At 40.8% G+C, this 26,558-nt stretch overlaps 1 protein-coding gene across 3 annotated transcripts in view; it reads left to right on the forward strand.

The window, feature by feature from the left end:
- The window catches only part of STRS1 (DEA(D/H)-box RNA helicase family protein), a 105,146-nt gene that overhangs the window by 22,810 nt on the left and 55,778 nt on the right, over nt 1-26,558 (forward strand). For all 3 annotated transcript variants that reach the window (XM_087681383.1, XM_087681381.1, XM_087681382.1), the window contains exons 2-6: nt 6,726-6,847; nt 7,047-7,154; nt 9,810-9,890; nt 14,637-14,715; nt 15,138-15,223. In XM_087681383.1, coding sequence (XP_087537509.1) covers nt 6,726-6,847; nt 7,047-7,154; nt 9,810-9,890; nt 14,637-14,715; nt 15,138-15,223 — 476 coding nt within the window. The remainder of the gene's footprint in view (nt 1-6,725; nt 6,848-7,046; nt 7,155-9,809; nt 9,891-14,636; nt 14,716-15,137; nt 15,224-26,558) is intronic.

The following is a 26,558-nucleotide window of genomic DNA, read 5'->3' on the forward strand; positions in this document are numbered from 1 at the left end:
TCATAATCATGCCATGTTTTTGATTGTAATTTTTTGTTTTGGCAGATCTAGCCTATACTTCAAGGCATTTATCCTTTCTATGTGCGAGCTTGACTATGATATGCTTGAGTTTTGATCATAAGTGCAGAGGCGAAGCGGAAGCAGATAGAGAAAGAGAGTTGAGAGCAGGCACAGTAATCGAGGAGCTCGATAACTCAGAGTTGAATAGTGTTTAACAGTGATAGAGTGAGAGTGAGTCGTCGTATAGGTGTGTATCAATGTGGTACACACAAAGAATAAAAGAATGTATTTATACTTAGGGTACGGTATACTTACACTTGTTAGGGTGTGTTCACATGTGTGAAGTAATATATACATGGGATACACAGGATACACGAGAGAGTGCATAAGGGCCTTTACACCCAACAACCTCCCACTTAAAGGTCCTAAGCGAACCTTTAACCAACTCCTATAAGTCTAATGCAATGCTCATGTTGAGCCTTTGCAAGACTTTTAGTGAGAACATGTGCAGGGTTATTCTGTGATTTGATCTTAGTCAGGTTGACTAGACCATCTTCCAGAACTTGTCTGATAAAGTGACACTGAACATCAATATGTTTGGTATGTGTATGAAACATGGCATTCTTAGCTGGGCATACAACACTTTGGCTATCACATCTAAGTACAGGTGTTTTGGTGGGCAGCCCAAAATCCTTGACCAAACGACCAAGCCAAATTGCTTCTTTTGAAGCTTCAGTGGCTGAAATATATTCAGCCTCAGTGGTAGAGAGTGCTACTATTTTTTGCAATCTAGACTACCAAGAAACCGCCCCACCTGTCAAGGTAAAGATATATCCGCTAGTAGACTTGCGAGTATCCAAGTTACCTGCCATGTCTACATCACAATACCCTTACAGATCCAACATACCCTTGCCATAGCAAATACATTTTCTTTGGTGCCCTTAAGGTACCGTAAGATACATTTCATTGCTTCCCAATGTGCTTTGCCAGGATTTGACATGAACTTGCTTACAACTCCCACTGCATAAGCAATGTCAGGTCTAGTAGCAACCATAGCATACATGAGTGAACCACAAGTTGAAGCATAAGGGATACCCTTCATGGTACTGGCTACCTTATCATCTTTCAGGCAGTCTTCTTTGCTAAGCTTAAGATAGGGTGGGAAAGGTACACCAAGAGGCTTAGCATCGGCCATAGAAAAATGATCAAGTACTTTGTTGATGTACTTTTCTTGTGAGAGAAATAAGAGTTGTTGCTCTCTATCTCATATTACACGCATGGCCAAAATATGATCAGCCGCACCCAAATCCTTCATAGAAAAGGTTGAAGTTGTCTTTTCAATGCATTAATCTGGCTTTTATGCTTACCAGCAATAAGCGTATCATCCACATAAAACACAAGTATAATAAGGCTTCCATCATCAGCCTTCTTAATATATAAGCAGTGATCTGCACTACACCTTTTAAAACCATGTGAGAGCATGAAGGTATCAAACTTTTTATACCATTGTCTAGGACCCTGTTTCAAACCATACAAGCTTCTCTTAAGCTTACATACCAAATGCTCCTTTCCATGTATAATGAAGCCTTCGGGCTGTTTCATGTACAGCTCTTCTTCCCGATCATCATGTAGAAATGCAGTTCTAACATACATCTGATAAAGTTCAAGATCCATAGATGCTATAATGGCAAATAACACTCGAAGATGGTCATTTTGACAACAGGAGAAAACATTTCCTGAAAATCAATGCTCTCCTTTTGTGTATAGCCCTTAGCCACAAGTCTGTCTTTGTATTTGGGTTTGCCATCCACACATTTGATTTTATAGACCCATTTGTTAGGAATGGCTTTTCTATCCTTGGGCAATGTGACCAAATCCCAAGTATCATTCTGATACAATGACTTTATTTCTTCTTGCATAGCTAGCTCCCACTTTTTCTTTAACTCACATGAGAAGGCCTCTTTATACGTAAGCAACTTACCTTCGTCTGTGAGTAAAATGCAGTCCAAAGAAGGATCAAATCTTTCTATAGGTCTTTTGACACGTGTAGACCTTCTTACCCAATGATCTGTGTTATCAGGTAATGGATCCACATCCAAGGGAATGTCAATGACCTCATTATTTGGTTGCTGAACTGCATGTTCAAGTTGCTGTAATACAATTTTAAGTTGCTGTAATTCATTTTCAGCATGCTGATTTTGGTGCTCAAGCTGATGTTTAGCCTTCCCTTGCTGCCCATTTTCATCAGGCTCAATAATGATATGCTGATTGTTATAATCAGCATCAAAAGGAGTTGAATTTTCAGTGGGTGATGGTTACTCAAGTAATTGATCATGCTGAAATTTAACTTTCTTTTTGTGTGAGTCATTAGATGTGACATTTTTTAGCAGCTTTGACTCATTGAATATCACATCCCGATTGCGTAGCACCTTTTTTATGCTTGGAACCCAAACTCGATAGCCCATTTCACCTTCATCTCCATAACCCATGAAGATGCCTCTATGAGATTTCATGCCAAGTTTGGTTCTGCTATCAATAGGTACATGTACATAGCACTCGCATCCAAAAACTCTTAAGTGGTCATATGTAGCAGGTTTGCTGGACCAAACCTCTTCAGGGATGCCACTTTCAAGTGCACGATGTGGAGATTGGTTGCAAATATACACCGTGGTTTTAAGTGCCTCCCCCTAAAACGATTGTGAGAGATTAGCTGTGGACAGCATGCACCGAATCTTCTCACGCAATGTGCGATTCATTCGCTCAGCCACAGCATCAGAAGATGGATTGTAAGGAGCTGTAAGCTCTCGTTTAATCCCATTATCATCACAAAACTTATTGAATTCTTTAGATATATACTCTCCGCCATTATCTATTCTTATGCCTTTTTGAGTATTAATCAATGCATAAAACCTTTTAAAAACATCCAATGCCTCACTTTTTTGCTCAAGCAAGTAGATCCATAGCTTCCTAGAATGGTCATCAATAAAAGACACAAAATAACAGAAACCACTATGAGTTTTTATTGGCATGGTGCAAACATCAGAATGGGCTAAATCCAAGATGCATGCCTTCCTAGAGGCTCCATGAGAGTAGGAACTCTTTACATGTTTACCAAAAATACAATCATCACAAAAGTCAAGCTTTGAGCTTTTCACATCAACTCTTTCAAGTGAAGAGAGTGTCTGTAAACCCTTTTGGCTCATATGTCCAAGACGCTTGTGCCATAACTCCATGTGTGATTGTACTTCAGCAACTGCAACAAACTTTCCAGGAAGTGCCTTGCAGTAGAGATAATACAGAGTCCCCTTTTTACCACCTCTAGTGACTAGCATAGATCCTTTCTGTATTTTCCACATACCATCACCAAAACTAGTGAAGTAACCTTTGCTGTCTAGTTGCCCAACAGAAAGCAAGATTTTCTTGATGCCAGGAACATACCTAACATCATGAAGAATCAATTCCTGACCATTTTCTAGAGCCAGGTGTATGGGGCCCATTCCTTCAATATCACATGCATGATTGTTGCCAATGTAGACTTTTCCAAGATTACCTTCTGCATAAGTAGAAAAACACTCCATAGATGGATTACATGAAAAGAAGCACCGATGTCAACAATCCACGATTGTGACAAACCATCATGAGTTGACAACAAGGCATCTATCACATCTGTTTTAGTGATATATATGTTCTCCACTGTCATAGTAAGCGGATCTGAAAATGCAACCAGCAAATCGGCATCTTTATCATCTTCTATTTCCTCAATAACAACACTAGATACCACATTTACTTTTTCTATCTCTTTAGGGATAGAGCTGCTATCCTTGTTATTCTTCTTGCCTTTTGCATTAGCGTGCTTTTTACGTTGTTGTTCCTTTTTAAAGTACCTGCAATCGGGCTTTTTATGGCCTTTGCGACCAAATTGATAAACAAGTTACATCTTGCTGTTTTTCCTTGCTTTTTCTGCGATTTTTAAAAAAAATTTGCATCATTATACTTTTTTTCAAGCCTTCCTCTTACATTGTAGGCTGACTCATGTTTTCCCCACTTGCCTTGCGTCTAATCTCTTCATTCAGAATAGAACCACACACACCATCAAATGTCAAGTTGGGGTTAATTGCTCAATGACACAACCAATGCTTCCCATGAATTGGGCAAGGTCATGAGCATGAAGATAGCCCTCAATTTAGGATCAAAAGCTGGCAAACCTGCATCCTGTAATTGACTCGAAATACCAATGAAAGCATTCAAATGCTTTGAGGCAGATTTGGACTCATCAAGCTTCAAGTTGACCAACTTCCGCATGAGATGTACCTGATTGACATGAGTTGTATTCTCATAAGTAGCCTTAAGTTTCTCCCAAACTACATAGGTAGTGTCAAGCCTCTTTATATCAACCAAGATATCATTTGTGACGGCCATTTTAATGTAAGTAATGGTCTTTTTATTAATTTTAGCCCAATCCTCATCTGACAAAGCAATAGGCTTATGTTCTTCTAAAGCATAATCACAATCCTTTAGAAAGAGTATACCTTGTATACAATCTTTCCAAAGATCAAAACCATTTCCGTTAAATTTATGAATCTCAAAGAGATTCTTTGTGTTAGACGTAGATGCACTGCCAGCCATCTTCAACAATACACAACTGCAATAAAGCGCTGAGTGCTTTCAACCAATAGCAAGGTTTTTGAATTGTAACAGCAAGTACACACTCTTGTACTTCCAAAGTGTCCAAGAACCAGATGTTTAGCCGCAATTTTCATCTCAAGTATTGATTACAGCATATGCACGAATCAAATTTGATACACTTACATTAAGGATAGCTCCCACTTAAGTAATACATCACCAAAATTCCCAAATGCAATGATCCAAATGCTGTATTTACCACTGTTTCATTGCATAATGAGTATTCAGCAATACATGTACCAAGAGAAGCTGCCCTTTTTCAACATTTGAAGCATCCAAAACTCTAAAGACTCCCACTCACAGCAGTGAATCTGCTGCAAATTTCACTGTCCAGTCTCAAAACGACTCAAAAATACATCACCAATGTGAAAAGCTCTAAAATTTCTGCAGTGAATCTGCTCCAATTGCATAAATACATCTTCCTGAGCATCAAGTGTGGGCTAATGTTGCAATATTTCATGATTTCTGCAAAAGCCTTAAATTTTGGGGTCCAACAGTGCACAATTTCCAGGAAATTGTCTCATCCAAGCAAAAATTTCACTTGCATTTGAGAACCCCCATAAATTTTTGAGGCGTGTGCACTCAATGTCTGCAATTTATGGTCTAGAGATCAGTGCAATATGTGTCAGGCACCAAATTGCGACCCCAAATTTTAAGAGACAGATTTGCACTTTGTGCTTGTATGTGTGAACACCTGGTAGAGAGGGAAAAATAAGATGAAGTAAATTAAAGAGAAAAAATGTCGTTGACCTTCTGCCTCTGTCCGTCGTTTGTACAGCTGAACACCCTGTCGCACGTCACGCGGCAGTTGCCTCTAGCCACATCGTGCAACAGTTGCTCGTCGGTGTCTGACGCACGTTATGCTTGCATCCGACTTGTCACTTGCACGTTACATCCGACCAATCAGTCGACCTGATACATGGTCATCTACTCCTCAACGGCTTGCGTGAGCCATTGGCTTTGAGTTTGCAGAGGCGAAGCAGAAGCAGATAGAGAAAGAGAGCTGAGAGCATTTTTCATTAATGAACAATAATACATTGATATGGTTCACTTCTTGCCCATTGCATGGGTTCCCCCCTATAACCTGTGTCCACTCATCAATGGCTGGCTCTAATGTAGTTTTCTTTATATCTATTGAGTGCAAAGGAAACAAATTTAATAAACAATTAAATATGCAAAATAATAGAAAGGATATAATTATTTTTTTTGTTGTGATATGGCACACTTTCTAAGTCGGAAGAATTTCTTAACTAATTTTCAAAAGAAGTTGCCAAAGTTGTTTACTTTTCATGTTGTTCTTCAAAAGTAGATATTTGCTTCTACCTTTTTGGAGTTTGAAGGGGCTATTGTTTCATTTGGGTCTTGTGGTTGGGGATGAGGCAAGAAGCAGCATGGTGGGTGCCCAAGTTAGTGAGTATTTGCTTACACAGAGTATACATTGGCTACCTATGTTTGATTCCAAGGGAACCCCAAGAAAAGTAGAGGGGATCTGAGATGATGAATGTTTGTTGCCCTAAACATAGGACTCTTTGAACTCAAGTCATCATGAGCTGTTGAGAGACCATTTGGCCATGGACTAAGTTCGAACTCCAAATATAAGTGAGGTGTGTACAAGATGTTGCCTCTTTGCAAGCAATATGGGCCATGTTTTGAGGATGTGATCTGCCTACAGGAGTAAGGCTTTAGCATCTTGTTGTAGTGTCCCAATCTTTTCCTCCTTTGCCCACATCATACAACTTTTGCCAAGTTAAATTGGACCTTTGGTTCTACGTTAGAAAGTAGCTGGGTTTACTGATGAAGAAAGAATCTCAATGCATGAATCACACACGCACATTTATGCACAAGAATGGATTGATTGCAAAAAACTTAGTAGGGTTGATAGAAGTGGTTCAGCTTCGTATGTGATTGGCCTACTGATTAGAAAGTCTTGTGCTTGTTCTTAGATCTTTCTAGTGGCTTGCTTATTGTTGTAGGCTACTGTAACTAGCAGGTTATGTTAAGCTCATTTCCTGGTAAAATAATTGCTCCTCCTCTTGATGCAGGGAAGACTTTGGCATTTGGTCTCCCTGCTCTGGTCCATGTTCTCAAAAGGAACCGGAAGAAACCCAAGCAAACCAGCCCAGTATGCCTGGTTCTTTCCCCTACAAGAGAGCTTGCACAGCAAGTATGTTTGAATTGTATACTTCTCTTTTCATTCTTGTAAGTCAATGTTGGATGGCTGATTTCTCAGGTGACAAGTATGCTGCAGTTTTTTCCCCATACGATTTTGGTGTTGTTGGATGATGCAGTTCTTTTGTCTGAGAAAGATTGTTGAGCTTCATAATTCATTTTTAAAGAGTTAACTAGTTTATTGTGTGTGACAGATCTCTGAGGTTCTTGTTGAGGCTGGAGAACCTTGTGGAGTGAACACTGTATGCCTTTATGGAGGATCTTCAAAAAAACCGCAAGTTACAGCTTTGAAAGCTGGAGTGGTCAGTTTCTTTAGTCACAACGTTTCGCTCTTGATATACTTTTGTCTTCAGTTTCATGTCATCTTCAAGTTGAAGCTTGTTTTCAATGGTTCTAGGGCCTGCTACTGACGTTTCCTTTGTTTATTTTATTTGCTGAAAGGTGGATTGCTTGAAATGTGGAGTCTCTCATAGGTTTTCTAACTCTTTTAAGCATCTTAATGAACCCAATAGGTCTGTGAAGGGCCATGCAAATGAGCATATCGGGGCTTTTTTTTTTGCACGCCTCTTGAAAATCAACTTTGATTAAATGTATTATGAAGGACCATTCAAAGTTAGGTACCATACATTGGCCGGCTACTCTTATCTTGCATCGTACTCAAAGTGTGACATTGTGATGCAGTTTTTTTAAACTGCTCTATGAGGGCAGCATATGAAAGGCTTTTTTTCCAACACTTGACTGGAAGACTGTGGAAGTCTTTGATTGAAATGTGGTCCTCTAAAATCAGTTTGTCCTGTCAATTAACAGTTGCACGTATGTATTAATCACATCCTGTCACTAGAGACTTCAGCTAGAGAGAAGTCCTTTAAAAGTTACACACATTGAGTTAAAAGAAGATAGCAAATGCAGAACATGGGTATTAATGAAACGGTTTGGATTTCAAAGTCAGAAAATGGATAAGGGATAATGCTTTTGTCCTGTGCATTGGATGTGCTATTACAAGTTTTCTTTGGTTGAACTGAATCTCAACCTCACAGAACTTCAAACACATTTCATGAGGCCTTCACTTGTAAAATGCTACTCTCTGAAAGGCTGTGCAGCTGGCGGTTGTATAGGGCAGTCAGAATGCTTGGCATACCTTGTGCAGGAGAGGCAGTATGTGTGCAGGATATTTAGCAGAGTGAACCTATCGTTACAGACTGTCCAGCCAAATTCTTTGTTACGAGCATAGTCACAATGAACATGCTTTGCTGTTGAAACTGCTAGCTAGCGTAAGAGTTGAATGGTGTTGAATTCAATTCAGTTCAGCTGAACTCAACTCAATAGATTAGAGTCGAATAGAGACAGTGCAAGTTAGAGTGAGGGAGCAATCCATTACAAATTGCCCAAAAGACAATCTTGATCAATAGAAAAGCACAATGGTGAGTGATGTGTAAACCTGATGGTTCGGTGGAACAATGCAAAACTGTCCTTCAGAGAGGAACATCATGTACAAAGTGCCAAAGATGTATCAAAAGTCAAATGAACTCAAAGCATGGCTGAGCGTAAAAGTCCTGGTGCTGAAGTGCTTGGATCATGGGTGTTTGCATTAGTAAGTTTTTGTTTGAAGCAAGAGATCAATCTGATCAATGCTCAACATAGTGATACTGGTCCTTTATATGCTTGCCGCATTTCCTTGACACTTGTTGCTCTATACAGGTCTGGTAAGCATGGTGGGCTGCTGCATCCTATGCAATGATCTGTAACAATTCTCCACATCCAAACACAACTGTGCTGAGAATGCTGGTTATTGATCAACTTATTGATGTATGGACTGCCAAATGTAAAACAAGTCCCACTATTGTGCCTCATGATATGAATTTTCCCCCAATCAAAATTAGGAAGTGTGTACTGTGAGAGTGCGCAACGGAAGAGGAAATACGAACACAGAGGAGAGGAGAGAGAAAGCAGAGAATGAAGGAAGAAAATCTGCATTGACTGAGATGAATGCTGAATACACTGGAATGACAGAACAGTCCCTGCATGCAGCCCGGAGCGCCAGTGAGGGAACCAGGACAGACTGGAAGCAGTGGCAGCACCAATGCCGGAGACGGAGACGGAGGGAGCAGTGCTGTACCTGCAGAGAACAATACTGGACTGACTGGGGGGGCTGATATAAATAGCCCCCAGGCCAGCAAACTGGCCGACCAGCCAAACTGGCCGACCTGGCCAGATTTGGCCGACCAGCCAGATCTGGCCGACTAGACTATGGCCAGATCTGGCCGACTGCCCAGAAAAATGGGCAGTCAGCACAAAAACAGCCCAGTTTGGGCTGGAACAAACCCAGGGCTGCATGCTGACTAGAGCAGCCACAAAAATGTCCTGACAGAGCTCCTCTGTCTCCTGTCAGACTCTGACAGGAGCTCACAACCAGGAGATGACAGACTGAGACTGAAGAAGAGCAGGCTAACATGTACAGTGATAAAACTCTCCACATCTGAATGCTGGTCAGCATTCAACCTTGCAAGAGGGTTTAAAGGCAGCTTTTTGTTCAACCCATTCTGAACAAAACACATGTCCCAGTAGTGTGCTCTTTGGTGACAATTTGTGTCTCCAGATCTAGCCACACTCAACTGCTACTGGGAATGCTGGTCAGCACATAACTTAGCAAGAAGGTTTTGCCACCACAGAGAGCTTTTTGCTTAACCAATTGATGCATGATTTCCAAACATGGAAATGCACACCAGTGGGCTGCCTCCTGACAATACCTAGATCCTGAGGTTGTGTGTTGATGTATACAATTAAAAAACAATGATTTTTTTAATCATTTCCAACAATATTAAAATCTATGCGAGCCTAGTTTGGTCTGTGTGCTTGATAGGCAGTGTTGTTGTCTATCTTATTGATTAGGTTGAGATGTTTCAGACAGGCAATGGTTATTGTCCATCTAATTAATGAGGTTGTGATGTTTGGGACAGGCAGTAGTTGTGGCTACACCAGGGCGTTTGATGGACCTAGTTGAGGAAGGCTGTTGCTGTCTTCAGGATGTTTCGTATGTGGTAAGATTTGTTACTCTGTCTCACAGTAGATTCCATGTGCTCTAAAATGTATGCATGTATGGGCAGAGCATTCTGGGTATGTTTTTCCCCTAACGTTCCAAATATGAATGAGAAAAGTTAATTTAGGTGGTGTTTTCTTCTCAAACTGATACATAGGGAGTTTTATCAGGTCTATGAAATTCCTCTTAGGAAGATAATACAAACTTGCTCATATATGCTCTAAAATAAGAATATTTTACATGGTTCCAAAATGCCACTAAGTAGTGCTGTTCAGATATATTATTTTGAAAAAGTGTGGTACTCATACGTACGTAATATGCACAAAGTTCTGGTCTGGCACTGGACAATGGTTCTGGCATAGTTGTTTGGCAACTCTCCTATTATTTGCATCGTTTTCAGTTTGTCCATCTGTTTTCTTGCCACTTCCAAGACACTCATGTTTTCTCATACCCTTCCAAACGTGAACCACAAAATAGGTGGTGGTTTCTTTGAAGAATGATATGCAGTCAGGAAGGTGGCAGTTCAGTAAATTTTTTTAAACTAAATGGCGATGTCACATTTAATGGATTCAAGTCTAAGCCCTAGACCAATGAAAAAGTGGGGTAGACAAATATCTTAAGCTTGACATGTGATAGGCATACGAATTCATGACATGTGATAGCCATAGGGACACGAATTTACTTGCACTGATTGGTGTGTTGGTTTGCACATATCAATGCTGGTTAAGCATCATGCAAAGTGTATATTATTATATTCTACTTTAGTTGACTTCTATTTTGACAAGGTACTAAAGATTGCCATCACTTTCACGCATGCCTTTTTCTAGATAAAAACACCATGATTAATAGGGCTATGTGATATTCAGATGCCCTCATAATTCCAAACATACAAACTCTTCCTTGCACACAATTTTTTAACAAGTTTTGATTTGGGAAATTTAGGAAGTGTCATTCTACATGTTTAGGAAATTTCTGATTTGTCATATGAAATGTTCTTTTATGAACTATCTTGTTACTTCTAAAAGAAAGTATAAATTTTCAGTTCTGAGCTAGGAGAAACTTATCTAAAGGTCCAGGTAGCCTTAAGGAGGACAGAGATGTAAGAGATCATGCATGATTGCATGTGATGATTGTTATAAGGAACCCCGGGGATCACTCTAAAACATGTACAAGTAATTTAGGCTGTCTTTTAGCATATGCTTTGTGGGCTTTGGAATGTTGTACCTGCTACTTGTAATCAGCTTTGATAAAATTGCACCTTTCCTCTTTGTGGTTGTGCTGTTGGTTAGTCACCTTGAGTGTAGCACATAGGCAGGTCAATCCTTTTACTTGGGTTATTTGGTTGCACCCTTCAAAGTAGGTTGTTTCAATTCAGCTTTGATATCATGCTGGTAGGCCAGCCATCACTTTGTAATTCTCTAAGTACAAAAGGTATGATATGATACCGTATAGTACTAAATGGTATCTTAATATTTTACGAGGTATGGTATGATAAAAGTACATTAGAAAAATTAAGCTCGATTATTTTGGACAACAGATGATAGAACACATGTTGAGAGCCAAAATAACAATGGTAATATTGTACAAGATGAGGGCAACATGTGCTTGAAGTAGATACAATAAATTAGAAGTCCGAACCTAGGCTTTAGGATAATGGTTGGAGAGAGAGGCTTAGGATGAGCTATCATCATCAATGTCCTTTGGATCAGAGTGCTTGTTCAAGAGAATACAAAGTTGACTCCTTGAAGGCAGATGATGAAAAACTCTTGGGCTCATCCTCAGTGATGAAGTTGCCATGGCTACCTAGGTGCGTTGCTTGTTAGCGTTTGGCAAAATACTTGCATGTCTAATGGTGGGAGTTGGACTTGCATCTTTTTCCACATGTATGGCATGTAATGCAAAGGATTCATGCTTTTCTTGCATAGTGAGGCATTTTATTGAGGATCTAGGTGGGTCTAAGGAGGGGATAATGACACTGACTAGCGACGACAAGGAAAGGAAGGAAAGGTTTTGTGTCGTGAGGGAGACATGATATGAAAAGGACTTAGCTGCTAGGAGTGTTGTGTTCTAGGATAGTGTGGCAGGGTTTTCCCTATTAGCTAGTGAAGCTTTTACTTGGCATGACGTCAATTGTGATTCGAAGTTTTGATAAGTTGAGCTTGAAAACATGTTTATCATCATCGACTAGGATGCAATGACATGAACTATTGATCAAGTCTATGCATTCGGTTTGGAGGAGTAGATCATGGATGTGTACATCTTGTGATTTCATGTGTATTGGGATTATCTTTCGAAGCATGCATGAGTTATATGGAACTTGGAGGACACATGCCCTCGTGCAATAATGCTATTGACACTCTTAGGTGGACAATGTCTTGCAAATGATGGGCAGCTTGCTCTATTTTGAGTAGGGATGACCTCTATACCCATATGAAATGGGCCTAGCCAGCCTTGATGACATGGCGGCTATCGATTGACGGGTTGATATAGTTGATGACACAGATGTCTATGTGGAGTGAGGGTGACCCATCAGCTGAGATGGAGAGGAAAGCACGTGCTTTTTTTATAACAGTAGTATCAATACCATAATAGGTGTGCTTTGGAGGCAAGCAAAGTGGCAGATCTGTGGTTTCCGAATGGTGTTTTCATAAGGCTACGTTAGCCTTAGGAGGAGGATTAAAGTGAAAAGCTTTAGAAAAATATTTAATAGGGAAAGCAAAGTACTTTTTCTCCTTGAGCCCTCCCTCTAGCCCTCAAGGAGTATAAAAGGGAGGCTAGAGCGAAGACAAAGGGGGGAGCAGAGGTAGAGGAGCTGGATGTCACACATGGAGCTTGAGAGAGGAGCGAAATGAAAAAGACTATTAGTAGGGGGCCAAGGAGAGCTGCAAGTAGAGGTGTTGTGGTGGAGTTGAGGACGAGGTGGTGAAAGTGCGCTATATGTGTCCTCACTTCAACGACTTGTCAACTTCAAGAGTGTGTTCGTGGAGGTCACTCATGGATTGGGAGCTATTCTTGTGGGTTGATGAGACTTTGGATTTGAGGTATCCTTCAGGGATTGCTTGAGAGCTTCTACTCACCCATTGCCTTGGAGGTGATGGAATATTGTAATTCTGATGCTATTGGCGTGTGAGCCTTGGGTGGAGAATGTGATCTACTTGGACGAAGATTGAGTATGAAGAAGTTATCATGTTTGACAAAGAGAGTTGCTCTGTGTTCACTGTACTTGAGGTGATGGCCTTGTCTAGGAGGTTTCCTCTTGGAGTTATCAACTTCAAGTTCATATTGAATGAATATGCCCTTCCACACTCTATTCCATCAATCATGGCCTAAAGAGTGTGATCTTGTACCCAACTTTGAGCTACAAGGAGGTTATGTTTTAAAAACATTGTGGCCCCTTTTTCAGTTATCTTTTGAGTTGTGATGTAGGGTGCTTATTTGAATTTTGTGGATTTGGAATTTCTTGCATGTGCTAAAGCATTGGGGTTGTGCTTTGGTTCTTGCTTCTTTTCAGCATCACAATGTCATGATGTTGGAAAAGAGAGAGGATGAAGGAAGAGGAGAGGATTGGATAAAACGAGGAGGAGAGAGCCATGGGTGCATGATTGGAGGGGGACTGGGGGGAAGAGAGATCTTAATGCTTGGAGGGGAGAGAGTGAGAGCTTGATGCTTGAGCCTTAAGGCTCTTATGTAGAGAGCCAGTATGAAAAGCAGTGAAAAAAACTGTTATAAAACACTAAAAAATGGTCAGAAAATGGTTAACTGCACCTCACTCACTGCAGGGAATCTGGGGGGGAGGGGGTAAGCTGTTTTTTTGTTACAAATCCATTCAGTTTTGTATGAAATATGAGTGCAACTATGAGCCCTTGAAGCGGGGGCTGGGAGTGGCTGGTCCAAGTATGTATGGTGTTCTAATTTCATGGCCATGTTTTGGATGATTGCATCTTTTTTGTCTTCATGGTTTAAAGCAGGTGGACTAAATAGTTTAGAATCAAGCTGCAATTGCAAAGAGGGATGTGTTGACTGGTAGACTGTGTCTAAGCATTGGTTTAGTTTCCCGATAACTAAGTTCTAGTAGTGGGTAGAGGAGAGTCGCAACAGTCTCTATGGTGACGAGGATATTATGAGGGTTCCTTGCCAGCTCTCGTGCTTTAGGGATACCTCTTACTTTAACCTACATGATTGGCCTCAGGGTTCCTTGCTTATATGGTGTCTCACAGTGCTCGAAGCTTTGATATGTATCTTTTGGGTCAGGCTCACATCTTCAAAAGCAGCCGATAAATTGGTCGTTACTCACCTTGGCAGATTGGGGGAATTGTAATATTCACCTGGTCCTGAGGCATAGTGGTGTCATTGTGGATTTGATCTTAAGCAGGTTATTGGTTACTTTTCACTTCCTCAGCTTGCTGGTGGAGTAGTGCTTGATCAGGAGGATTATAGAACAAGTGCTCCTGTTTTGTAGCTCTCATGGATTGGACTTGTTCCTCATTGAAGAAAACTTGCAAGCTTGGGGGCAGGTACCCCATTCTTGTGTCTGAAAAAGGTTTATGATTGTGCACACTGGAGTTACAAATGCCAACTGAAAGCTCACACTGCACCCATGTTCATGATGGGGGAACTTATACAATGAGCTAATTGTTGGCTATCAAGAAGAATTTTAGTCTATGTAGATTGTTAGCTTGTATTGATCTTTTCAACTGTCTAAGTCAATGCGTGCTTAAGCTTGTTTGGTGAATGCACTGTATTACAGGTATTGGACGAGGCAGACCGGATGCTCGATCTTGGGTTTGAGCAGGTAGTTCGTGCACTAATCAATCAAACAGCAAGAAGTACGTAGAGTTAGACCATGTCCCCATTTTAATTCTGTTTTTTTCCTGGGCCGGGGCAGGGGGAGGGAGAAACATGTCTGTTTTTGCAGTGGACTAGATACTAGTGTGATTGTAGACACTGAATTTAGTGCATTTAGCATTACGGGCAGGCAGTCTAGTTTGGGTCAATAGGAGCCGTAAAATAAATAAAGAAAATTCATAATCATGTGTGCCTGGATTAGAAATGGCCAGTAGGTAACAAGGGAGTGCAAGAAGCCTTGAAGTGGTTGAGATGTTTGAATTTCTTGACTTGTCTAGAAAAGATTCTCAAATTCCCTCTTCTTTAACGGTGGTTTTTGGGACACTCTATTCTATGATTGAAAGAGTTCTTGTGTAAATTTGATTTGCATTCTAAAATGTTGTGTTTGTACTTAAAACGCAAGGTCGACAAATGATCATGTTCAGTGCCACGTGGCCTTCAGCAGTCAACGAGCTGTCAAAAGAATTCATGAAGGAGAATCCCATCAAGGTGCTTCATTTATTCTATACAAATTGTATTGAAACTTTTATTTTATTAGGTTGTGGAATATCATTCAACAATTAGGAACTACAACCCTAGCAAGGTTTTTTAAGGTGTTTACATATTACTTTTTGAAAGAATGGCATTTCCTTAATTATGTATGGTAAAAACAAGCACATAGAAGGAAGGAGAAACCTTGCAGATGTGACAAAACTTCTTGAAAGAATGGCATTTCCTTAAGTATGTATGGGCAAAACAAGCACATAGAAGGAAGGAGAAACCTTGCACATGTGACAAAATGAAATTCTAGTTATAATACAACTCTTGAGAGAGCACACGTTTACTAGTCTATGAAATAGAAGTGGAGTAAGAGTGTACAGCTTGGCATGCCTGGTAGACGTGAAGATATTAAGAAGCACCATTGCTGCTAGGTCACTGAGAGACATACCTTGAAATTGGCCTTCTTGGCAAGGGTGGTATTAACCTGTTTGAACTCAAATTATAGCAAGCTTTTCTTTATCTTGTATTGGTAAAAGGTTGAAGTACACTGAAATATGGACTGATCTCCTTCAATCTTCAATACTATGGCTGCCATAAATGACCGGCTCCTCTTAAGCACAAATTGCCCCTTGATTGTACAACAGTCCATACTCAGATTGGGTCTTCAATCTCTTGCATGCGGGCCATAATAACTTGGAAATGGTTTACCCCTTGGATCAGCTGCAAATTAATGCCTTAGCTGCTCTATTGAGTACCCGAGTCTTTAGTAATCGAGCATGGCTCTTACGATGGTTGTGGAAACCCTAACTTGTGTTGTAAGTTAGGTTTTCACCAGCAATTTCTTCAATTGCTCTTCACCCCAAGTTAGAAATGGCTGAGAACTATTGAGGGATTGTTGGAGGATGAGAGAGAAATATGCAGAGAGAGAAATCTCTCAATTTTGTTGCGTAGAAGTGCTTGTACTAGCTGCTATTCTAATCAGGGACAACATTTAATGTTGTTGCTTGCTGATCTAGAGCCCCAATGGTTGTCACCAGCCTTAGAAGGTTGTCGGCTCGTACCGAGCACACCGTGGCAGCAATCACCTCTTGTGGCTGATCTTTTGGCTGGTTGGAAATGATCTTCTCCTACTAGTGCTTGTTGTAGCTGCACATACACACATACATGCTCTCTCTCTCTCCCTCTCAGCCTCCACACAGCTCAGAATGGTTGGAATGACCCTCAATCAGCCCCTAAACATCTCGCTCTGAGTTTGCATGGGTTTCGCCATTTGGTAGCTTTCTAATCTTAATTTCTAGTATTAATTTAATTAATTTTCAGAATTCAAATTCTAAAAGTCAATTATCCTTTCATGGAACATTTGATCCATACGGCTGAATATGGCTGGAATTTCAAATCAATGCAGGTGAAAATAGCTAATCCTTGCAATCTATCCATGACATTATCAATTCTAGGAATTGGAAACGGATTTTTGATTGTGATCTTATTCAAAGCAAAGCACAAAAGTCAATGCACGTAGGCTAAGCCATCCTTCTTTTGGACCAAAAGCACTGGTGAACAGGAAGGAGATGAGCTGGGCTGAATCAGCCCCTTTTCCAACAACTCATTAAGCTAGCTGATAATCACCTCCTATTGGGCTGTACTCATCCTATATGGTGGTTTATTACGAGGGATACTTCGGGGGATCAAAACTATACCATGATCTTTTGACCTTTTAGGTGGTAGCTACCCCAAAAGTGACCGAGAGAAGCAATCAACCGACATTTTCAGAAATGAAATGTGATCAACATCCAACTCTCATCCAACTTAGACACATTCCCAACATTTTGATTATCATCTTTATTCTTAGTAAAAACCAAGTATGTTGAAAGATGAATTTTCATTGCTTTTGGAATGGCAAAAGTTGATACAATAGGAACAAATTCCCCTTTTAGTTTTACATCCAAAGTATGGGCCTTGCTCTTATGTTGAATATTAATGACTTTGTTACTGGAGTTCATCACTACGACCACACGGTGACACCAAGGTATACTAAGCAATACGCTGCAACCTTCAAGTGGTGTAATGAAAAACTCTTTGCTGTTGGATTGAATGGACAACTTGATAGACAAGAAGTGGAGTAGAGAGTGAGAGTTAGAGTAGACACAAAGAAGTGTGCAAGAGTATTTTCACTAAGATGAATCACAAGAATGAGAATACAAGATATGATCCTAAGGTTATATAGACCTACACACTGAAGTGTGTTCATGCAAGAAAAGCCCCCTCTTATGCAAGAGGGTAAAAAGTGCTTGTGGTCTGTGGATAGGGTGTATTCACACTAGATTGACTTTAAAAAAAAAAAGTGTATTTAACAAAACTCCCTAAAGTGAATGATATGAAGGAAACATGGATAACACAGATCAATCCCCAAATGGAAGTAAGCCTAAAGCTTTGCGAAAAGCTTCAATCTTTTCTTTGGAAGAGCCTTAGTGAATGTTTGCTATGTTATCCTGTGTAGGCACTTAGACCAAATCAATCCCTTGCATGGAGTCTCTCTTTGACATAGTGTAGTGATAATGCATCTCAATGTGCTTTGTTCGTACATGAAGTGTTGGATTTCGTGTAATTGTCAATGTGCTCTTACTATCGGTGTAGATACATGTAGTTGATGGAATTTGAATGATGTTAAAGCTTAAAGACCCACTTAGTGCCAATGGTATGCTTTGTTGGGAATAAAGGTCCTCGTGCCTTTTAATGTGCTCGAGTATGAACACACCCTTAGCACTTGTACTTACATATATATATATCTATCTAAAAACCTAAAGTGGTACCCTCGTCATTGTACCCTGAAATTGTGCACACTCTCTACTCTGCTCTCGCTCACGCTTTCTGTCTCTTTGCGCGTAATGAACACTGACTGTATCGATCTTCGTGCCTCCCGGTCACTACAAACTGGTATCAAAGCGGGCAAGAGACAACTCAGGTGTTCAAGAGTCCAAGGTGGACTCGACGAGCAGGAGTTGTCACAGGCGAGTAGGAGCTGTCACAAGCTTGTAGGTCATGCACACTTTCTGGAGTTGGCACTAGTCCTCAGTAGGCAGTCAAGTGCGAGCAGGAGTCGCTGGCGGGCAATAGTCGATGGGAGTTTGTGATAGGGAAGTTGACTAGGCGGCGTGAGTCAGGCCGTAGCATTGTGGACAGTCGATAGGAGTGTGTGACAGGGCAGCTGACTAGGTGGTGTAAGTCAGGCTGCAGCATTGTGGACAGTCAATAGGAGTGTGTGACAGGGCAACTGACGTGTTGCCAGTCGAACAGAATACAGCGGGCAACAGGAGTGCGTGGTGAACAAAAGGGCTACACTGCACACGGGACGAGATTGGTGACGAGCTGCATACGCGACGGGCTTTCACACGTGACGGGATTGGAGGTGAGAGCTACACATGCGACGTGACTGTGGATCTTCTGCATGATCGGCACCTGGCTAAGGTCAACGGCCTATTTTTTTAATTTACTCTTAAAAAAAAAACCCCTTTTGTCGGGTGTTCACACCTACAAGCACAAATTAAAATCTGTGTCTTGAAATTCGGGGGTTTTCCCAAATTTGTGCACGACACATTGCAGTGTTCTCTGGACTAAAAATTGCAGACATTGAATGTGCAGACCTCAAATTTTTTTTTGGGGATTCTCAAATGCAAAGTGAGATTTTTTTCCTTGGATGAGTCAATTTCATTGAAATCTGTGCAATCTTGGCCCGAAAATTTGGGGCTTTTCCCGGATTTGGGAATTGTGATCCAGGACAAGATAATTTGTCTTAGAAATTGCAGGAATTTTGTGATATCTTGCCTTTGACATTTGGGGCTTTTCATGTACATGCACAAATTGGGCTGAAATTTCCCCATTTTGTCGACATGGATGCACATTGGACCCCGTGCAATTTGTGGCTTTTGCAGTTTGAGCAAAATTTGTGCACCATTTGGTCATTTTATGTACGTGCAAGCTCCATTCCATGAAATTTTGGACATCCAACATTTGGAAAATTTGGGGGTTTTGCTGAAATTGCTCTATTTTGGCAAAATTGGCCTGCTTTATGCATAACAGAGAAAATGCAGATGTGTGGTTAATGCTTTGAGCACAAAAATTTTGGGGATTTTGACTGTGCGTGTCAAATTTTATGCCCGTGGGTACATGTACAACAGAAATTGCAGCCAAAATTTGGGATTTCTCATGTAATGTGATGTATATGCCCTTGGAACAGCTGTAATCATTTGTGGAATGCTGTAGCACATGGTTTGGTGCTTCTGAAAATTTAATTACAGATCTGAAATCTGTGCTTCTACGTGGTCATTTATTGCTGGTTGGTACTTGTTTGTACCTTGGTCACTTGTGTGATGGTTTAGGCCTGCATTCGCTGATTTTTTGGTCACATTTGGGCTGAAAATCATGGCTGGCAGCAATGACATCAGTAATTTAATGCACATAAAGAAGCTTGAAGGAGCACATAACTTTGCAGTTTGGCAAAAGCAGTGCTACATCCTGTTGCAAAAGAAGCAAGCAAAGCCGATCAAAACACAAGGGACAAAGCTTGCAGATATGGAATAGGACGATTGGGATGAGTTAAATGAGCTTGCACGCTTAACCATTGAGCTATCGATTTCTGATGCCTTGCTGTTTAACATTGAAGATTTGGATTCTGCATATGCTATTTGGACTCGACTAGAAGAATTGTATGCATAGAAGAGTGCCGCAAGCAAAGTGTATTGGCTGAAAAAGCTTATGGATTCGCGCATGAAAGAGAGTACAACAATGTCTGCTCACTTGAGTGAGTTTAACTCCATTTTCAGCCAGCTGGTTGCCTTGAAGTTCTTGATTGATGAAGAATTTAAGGCTACGTTCTTGCTTTGCACTCTACCGGAGAGTTGGGATATATTTAGGACTGCTATGAGCAATTCTAATGCGATACTTTTGTATGTTGATGTAGAGAGTGCTCTACTCATGGAAGAAATGAATCGGCAGAACAATGCATCTAGTAAGTCTTCTAGTGCTTTGCATACTAGGGGGCAGATCACAGTAGAAAGGCAAATCTGATAGCAAGGGACGTAGTAAATCACGTGGCAAAGATGTTGAATGCCACCATTGTGGTAGGAAGAGTCACTTTAAACGTGATTGCTACAAATGGAAGAAAGAGAAAGAAAAGGGCAAGAAGACAGATGACAGCAACGAAGAGAAGAAAGAAGACCAACCCAAGAAGAGCAGTGTGAAAATTGAAGAGGTGAATGTAGTCACTCATGACAGTGAGGACAATGGGAATGACGTGCTCTTTGTCTCTTCACACTTTGGTGTACATGCTTTACTTGTAGATACAGATGAGGACATGCATACTTGGATTCTCGAGTTAGGTGCTTCCTTTCATGTCACCCCTCATCGAGAGTGGTTCTTTGCCTATACAGGGGGTGCACATGGTGTTGTCCATCTTGGGGATAACTATGTATGTGACATTTCAGGTGTTGGTAGTGTGTAGTTGCAGTTTTTGCATGGCTCTATCTTCACACTTCAGCATGTATGGCATGTACCTCAGCTCAAGAAGAGCTTGATTAGCACAGGGCAGCTAGATGGTAATGGTTTTCATACCATCTGTAAGAGATCTAGAGTGATTGCAAGAGGTTGTAAAAGTGATACTTTGTATCCTCTCCATGATCTAGTGTGAGTGATCATGCTGTTGCCGTGACCGAGCAGCCAAGCGTTTCTTTGTGGCATGGTCGGTTGGGACACATGAGTCAAACAAGAATGAAAGTGCTTTCTCGTTTGGGTTATTTGCCTTGTCTTCATTATGTTGATTTTGAGCATTTTATTTATGGTAAACATGCATAGATGTCTCACAAAAAATCTCTTTCGTTGAAATTTTCTCCTCTAGAGTTAGTACATTTAGATGTATGTCAGATGCCAGGATTATCTTTAAGGGGAAATAAATATTTTGTCACCTTTGTCGATGATGCTACATTGGAGGTATGGGTTTATCCTATTGGTAGCAAGGATAAAGTGCTTGACAAGTTTAAAAAATTCTTGGCATTGCTTGAAAATCAATCTGATAAGACACTCAAGTGTCTTTGCTCTGATAATGGTGGGGAATATGTGTCCAAGGCCTTTTGGGCATTTTGTGACAACAAAGGGATAAAGAGGGAGCTTATTGCCCCTCATAATCCACCCCAAAATGGAGTTGCAGAGCGCATGAATCGGACCATATAAGATAAGGTTCGTACGATGGCACCTCATGCTGCATTACCCCATGGTTTTTGGGTAGAGGCTATTATGACAGTCGTACATTTAATTAATCGGTCACCAAACAGGTCTTTGGGGGGGGGGGGGGGGCAAGCCACCTTCAGATGCTCACCTGAGAGTGTTTGGCTGCGAGGCTTTTGTGCACATTCGTAAAGAAAAACGTAGCAAACTTGAGCCAAAGTTCTGTAAATGTATTCTCCTAGGATATGGTGACGAGGGTAAAATGGGGTATAGGTTGTGGGATTCCGAGAAAAGGAAAATAGTACGCATCAATGATGTCATCTTCCAGGAAGATTGGATGCATAAACAACCCAAAAAGACTGAGGAGGTCCGTAGGGTTGTATTCCGGGAAGAAATACCTTTTAAACAACAAAATGTGCCCGCTGTTCAGCAACAAATACTTGTTGTAAATGAACTTGTAAATGCAGAAAATAATGCTGGAAATGATCAGCCAGCTATTGCCCATGATAATGAGCCACTGCATGTGTAAGAACAGCCAGGACAGCAAGCTGTTAATGCTGATTTGCAAGCTGAAATGTCGGGACAGTATGCTGAAAATGGAAATTTGCAAGAACAGCCAGCAAACAATGATCATTGGGTTAAGAGATCGTCTAGGGCTACTAGACAATTTGATAGATTTGTTTCTGGTGCAAACAATGTGGCTGATTATGTCATGTTGACAGACTGTGGTGAATCGTCTTGCTTTAAGGAAACAATGGACAGACAGGACAGCAAGAAATGGTATAAAGCCATGTTGTCAGAAATGGAAGCTCTTAAGAAAAATGGCACTTGGGACTTGGTGCAGTTGCTTAAAGGGTAGAAAACACTTCCATGCAAATGGGTTTACAAGATGAAGGCCACTTCTGGTTTCTCACCAAAGTACAAAGCAAGATTGGTTGCGAAGGGGTACAAGCAAGAACATGGAATTGACTTTGATGAGATCTTCTCTCCTGTAGTCAGGATGACTACCTTCAGAACCATTTTGGGCTTGCAGCTGATGAAACCAGCCTTCCTTCTTGGAATGGGTGGTGATAACCTGATTTAAGAGTTAATTACATCAATGAATAAATGCACATAAAATGAAATACACACTTTACCATAACATTCTTGGACAGTAGACACCCTGTTGGCCCCAAAATTGGCACCCCTTGTAGTATTCCTTTAGCTTTCATTTAATTGGAAGGAGTACAACTCGAGATTCTTCAATCTCCTCTTGCTAACCAATTGCTCTTGCTGTCATAAATGACTAGCAAGCCTTTTGGGTCATTTGCCCCTTGATTCACCTAGGACTTCTTCTCCAATTTGACCCTTGACTGGCCAAATGCTGCCTTAAATCAATTTGGGATGGCCTGGCTTTTGAAATCCCTTGATAATCTTCAATTATCAGCTGCTGATTTCAGTCCCTTGAGCCTTCAATCTCTGGCACGGATCCCAAGGTGGCTGCTAAACCCTAATTTTTGCTGTAAATTAGGGTTTATTGCAGAAATTACAGATCAGCCCACAAAAAATGGCTGAAAATATTCTCCAAATGGCTAAGGATTGCTGAGAATGGCTGAGCATAGGCTGAAGGAGATGAGAGAATGCTGTAGAGAGGGAAAATTCTGAGATTTGTTGCGAAGAACTGATCAAAATCAGCTGCTGCCCTGCTGTACTAGTCCCAAACGGATGCACCAATAGCAATAGGAGCATCAGAGACTGTGATCTTCAGGAGAAAGTGCATCAACAGCAATTGCCAGCTTTCCAAGGTCAAGAATATGCAATCTCCATTACCAAAATGGTCCCAATGGCTGGGAAATGGCCCCAAAAGCTGGCAGCAACAGTCCAACAGCTCTTCCCAACAGCTCCAAAATGAAAAAACGAGATTTCCCTCTCCCTTCAGCCCTATTTAGCCTTTCCTCCACTTGCATGGGAAAGTTTTGCTAAGTGGCAACTTTCTTAATCCATTATCAGCAATTTTCAGCCATTTAATTAATTTTCAGAAATAATTAATTCTGAAAATTAATTCAGCCCTTAATCCATGCCCGGAAAATTGACCTTGCCCATCCAAAAATTAATTGGCTAGGCCATTTGCAACCCAAAGTGGTCCCATGCATTAACTGACCCTTGGACAAGCATTAATCCATTAATTAATACCTAGTCCCTAGTGTTACCACTGACTCTTAATGGCCAATTAATGGTCCTAGGGGCAAACTAACACCAAAATTCACCTAGAATCTAACAAGTGTAACTTGTTATAACTTTTTGCCTTTGACACTCATCTTTTTCACAAGGTCCTTTGACCTTCAACTGTGAAAAAGTAGCTTGCACCTCACATGTGCATCTTTTAATTGCACATTTGATTAATCCTTTAACCAAATGTCAATTAAATATAAGCAACGCATCAAATTTTCACGTTCTCGTGACAACTGAAGATATGAAGCTCATACAGATCGATGTAAAGATTGCATTCTTACATGGTGGTCTGTATGAAGACATATATATGCAGCAGCCTGAACGGTTTGTGGAAAAATTGAACGAGAAGATGGTATGTAAACTCAAAAGGAGTTTATATTGGCTGAAACAAGCACCAAGAGAATGGTATCATAAGTTTGATACATTTATGCAGTCTCAAGGTTTTCATAAAAGTCAAGTGGATCATGGGTTGTACACCAAGAAGGCAGCAGATGACAACTTGATTATCTTGGTTTTGGATGTTGATGACGTGTTGATTGTTGGCAGGGATACTCATTTCTTGGACTCACTGAAGCAAAGTCTTCATGGTAGCTTTGACATGAAGGATTTTGGTGATGCAAATCACATCCTTGGCATGCAAATACTCAGAGATAGGTCAAAAGGATTACTCTATCTATCTCAATAGGATTATATCTCCAAGGTTTTGCAGCTTTTCAATATGGAGGGGGGGAAAACATTGCCTCCATATGTGAAACTTAGTGCAGAGAACAACCCTATATTTGATGATGAGAAGGTTGAAATGGCCAAGATACCATATGCTTCAGCTGTTGGCAGTTTGATGTATACTACGGTTGCTACACGTCTTGACATTGCCTTTGCAGTGGGAGTGGTTAGCAGATACATGTCAAACCGTGGCAAAAAGCATCGAGATGCAGTGAATGGTATTACGAGATACCTTAAAGGCACAAAGGAGCTGTGCATTTGTTTTGGAAAGCAGAAGGCATATGTGGTTTACTTTACGGATGCAGACTATGCTGGTCATGGGGATTGCGGAAAGTCCAATTTTGGGTATGTGTTTACTTTCACAAGAGGAGCATTCTCTTGGATCTCCAAGCTACAAAAGTGTGTTGCATTGTCTACTACATAGGCAGAGTAGGTGGTTGCCACTGAGGCATGCAAGGAGGCTTTATGGCTTTCACGTTTGGTAGGAGAGCTTAGCATCACAGAGTTACCTGTTCTCCATTGTGATAGTCAGAGTGCTATCATGCTGGTATGGAATCCCCTCTTTTATGCAAAGACGAAGCACATACAGGTGAAGTACCACTTCATTAGAGATGTAGTTGGCTTCTATGCAAAGACGAAGCACATACAGGTGAAGTTCTACAGGATTATCGGCAATGAGCATACAGATGATAATCCTGTAGAACTTCTCACGAAGGGTCTTCCAGCAGAGAGGTTTGCTCATTGCCGATAGATGATGGGAATTGGATAGATATATGTATTTCAGCTTTGTACATACTTAGACTTAGCTGATTCTTTTCTCCTCTTAAGGCACATTGCCTTTAGGTGGGAGGTTGTTGGGAATAAAGGCCCTCGTGCCTTTTAATGTAGTCGGGTGTGAACACACCCTTAGCACTTGTACTTACACATATATATATATCTATCTAAAAACCAAAAGTGGTACACTCATTATTGTACCCTGAAATTGTGCACTCTCTCTACTCTGCTCTCTCTATCTCTCCACACGTAACGAACACCGACTGTCTCAATCTTTGTGCCTCCCGGTCACTACATGCTTGTCTTTAGGCAAGTCACATAACTCCCAAGTACTACTATCTTCAATGTTTTGCAACTGTGACCACATAGCATCCAACCAATGTGTGTCCTCCAAAACATCTTGTACACAAAGGGGCTCTTCACCACAAGCAATGCCTAGTAAAGCACAATTTGTAAAGTTTCTTGATCATTGACGAGAAGATGCTTTAGTACATCCAGGAAGAGGGGCAGCCTGTTTGCTGTCTAATAAGGTTTCTAAGAGCCATCTAGGGACTATCTTTGCTCTCTGAAAGGCAGCCCTCTGTGGGATCTCTACATCATCATGGTTTTCTACCTCAATGGAGGGAAAATCAGGTTGAAAATCAACGTGGGCAGGTTGCTGAATTTTCTGCGATGACGCATGAGATTGAGCAAGTGCATGCTCAACAATCTTTGGCAATGATCTGAAAAATGGCATAAGTGGATCAAACACATCTTTGGGGCCAACAATTGGCTGATTTTTGCCATCATTAATCGCTTTGTCCTACAACTTCTCTCTTTTGAGACAATCTTTAATGGCCAAGTAGATGAACGATTCAGCATGTAGCAACCTGTATGAATCGTATCCAACCAAAACTTATTTGGCAAAGACTTGTCCTTTAAGCATACATCTAGCCATCTTCATAAGAGATCTATTCTTGCGCTCAAGAAGACCATTCTGTTGCGGTGTATAAGGCATTGTGCACCAATGAATAATGCCCCTTGAAAAAAGAAATGTTGCAAATTTCGTTGACATGTTCTCCCCTTCTCTGTCAGTGCGGAGAGTTTCCAATTTGCAGGCACTAGAGTTTTCAATCATGGCAATAAAATGTTGAAAGTATGAGAATACGTTTGATTTGGCCTTCAAGCCAACCACCTAAGTGTGACGTAGGGTGGTTTCATACGTTCAGTACGACATGCTCATTATGCGAATATGTACGATATGGAACATACACACAAATTTTTAAGAATAAAATACGTTGTTTCATACGTTCATTAAAAAAATACATCTAAAAATAAATAAAATCAGCCTACACATAAAATGTGCAACTTAAAGATGCATCATGAAGAGGCCTAGGCATTGTGGAGAAGAATGAGAAGAAAGGAGGAGAGGGAGTGGAAG

Source organism: Lygodium microphyllum, chromosome 7 (assembly GCF_053477565.2).
Source record: "Lygodium microphyllum isolate KBCC chromosome 7, Lygodium_microphyllum_v1.1.10, whole genome shotgun sequence".
Lineage (NCBI taxonomy): Eukaryota > Viridiplantae > Streptophyta > Polypodiopsida > Schizaeales > Lygodiaceae > Lygodium > Lygodium microphyllum.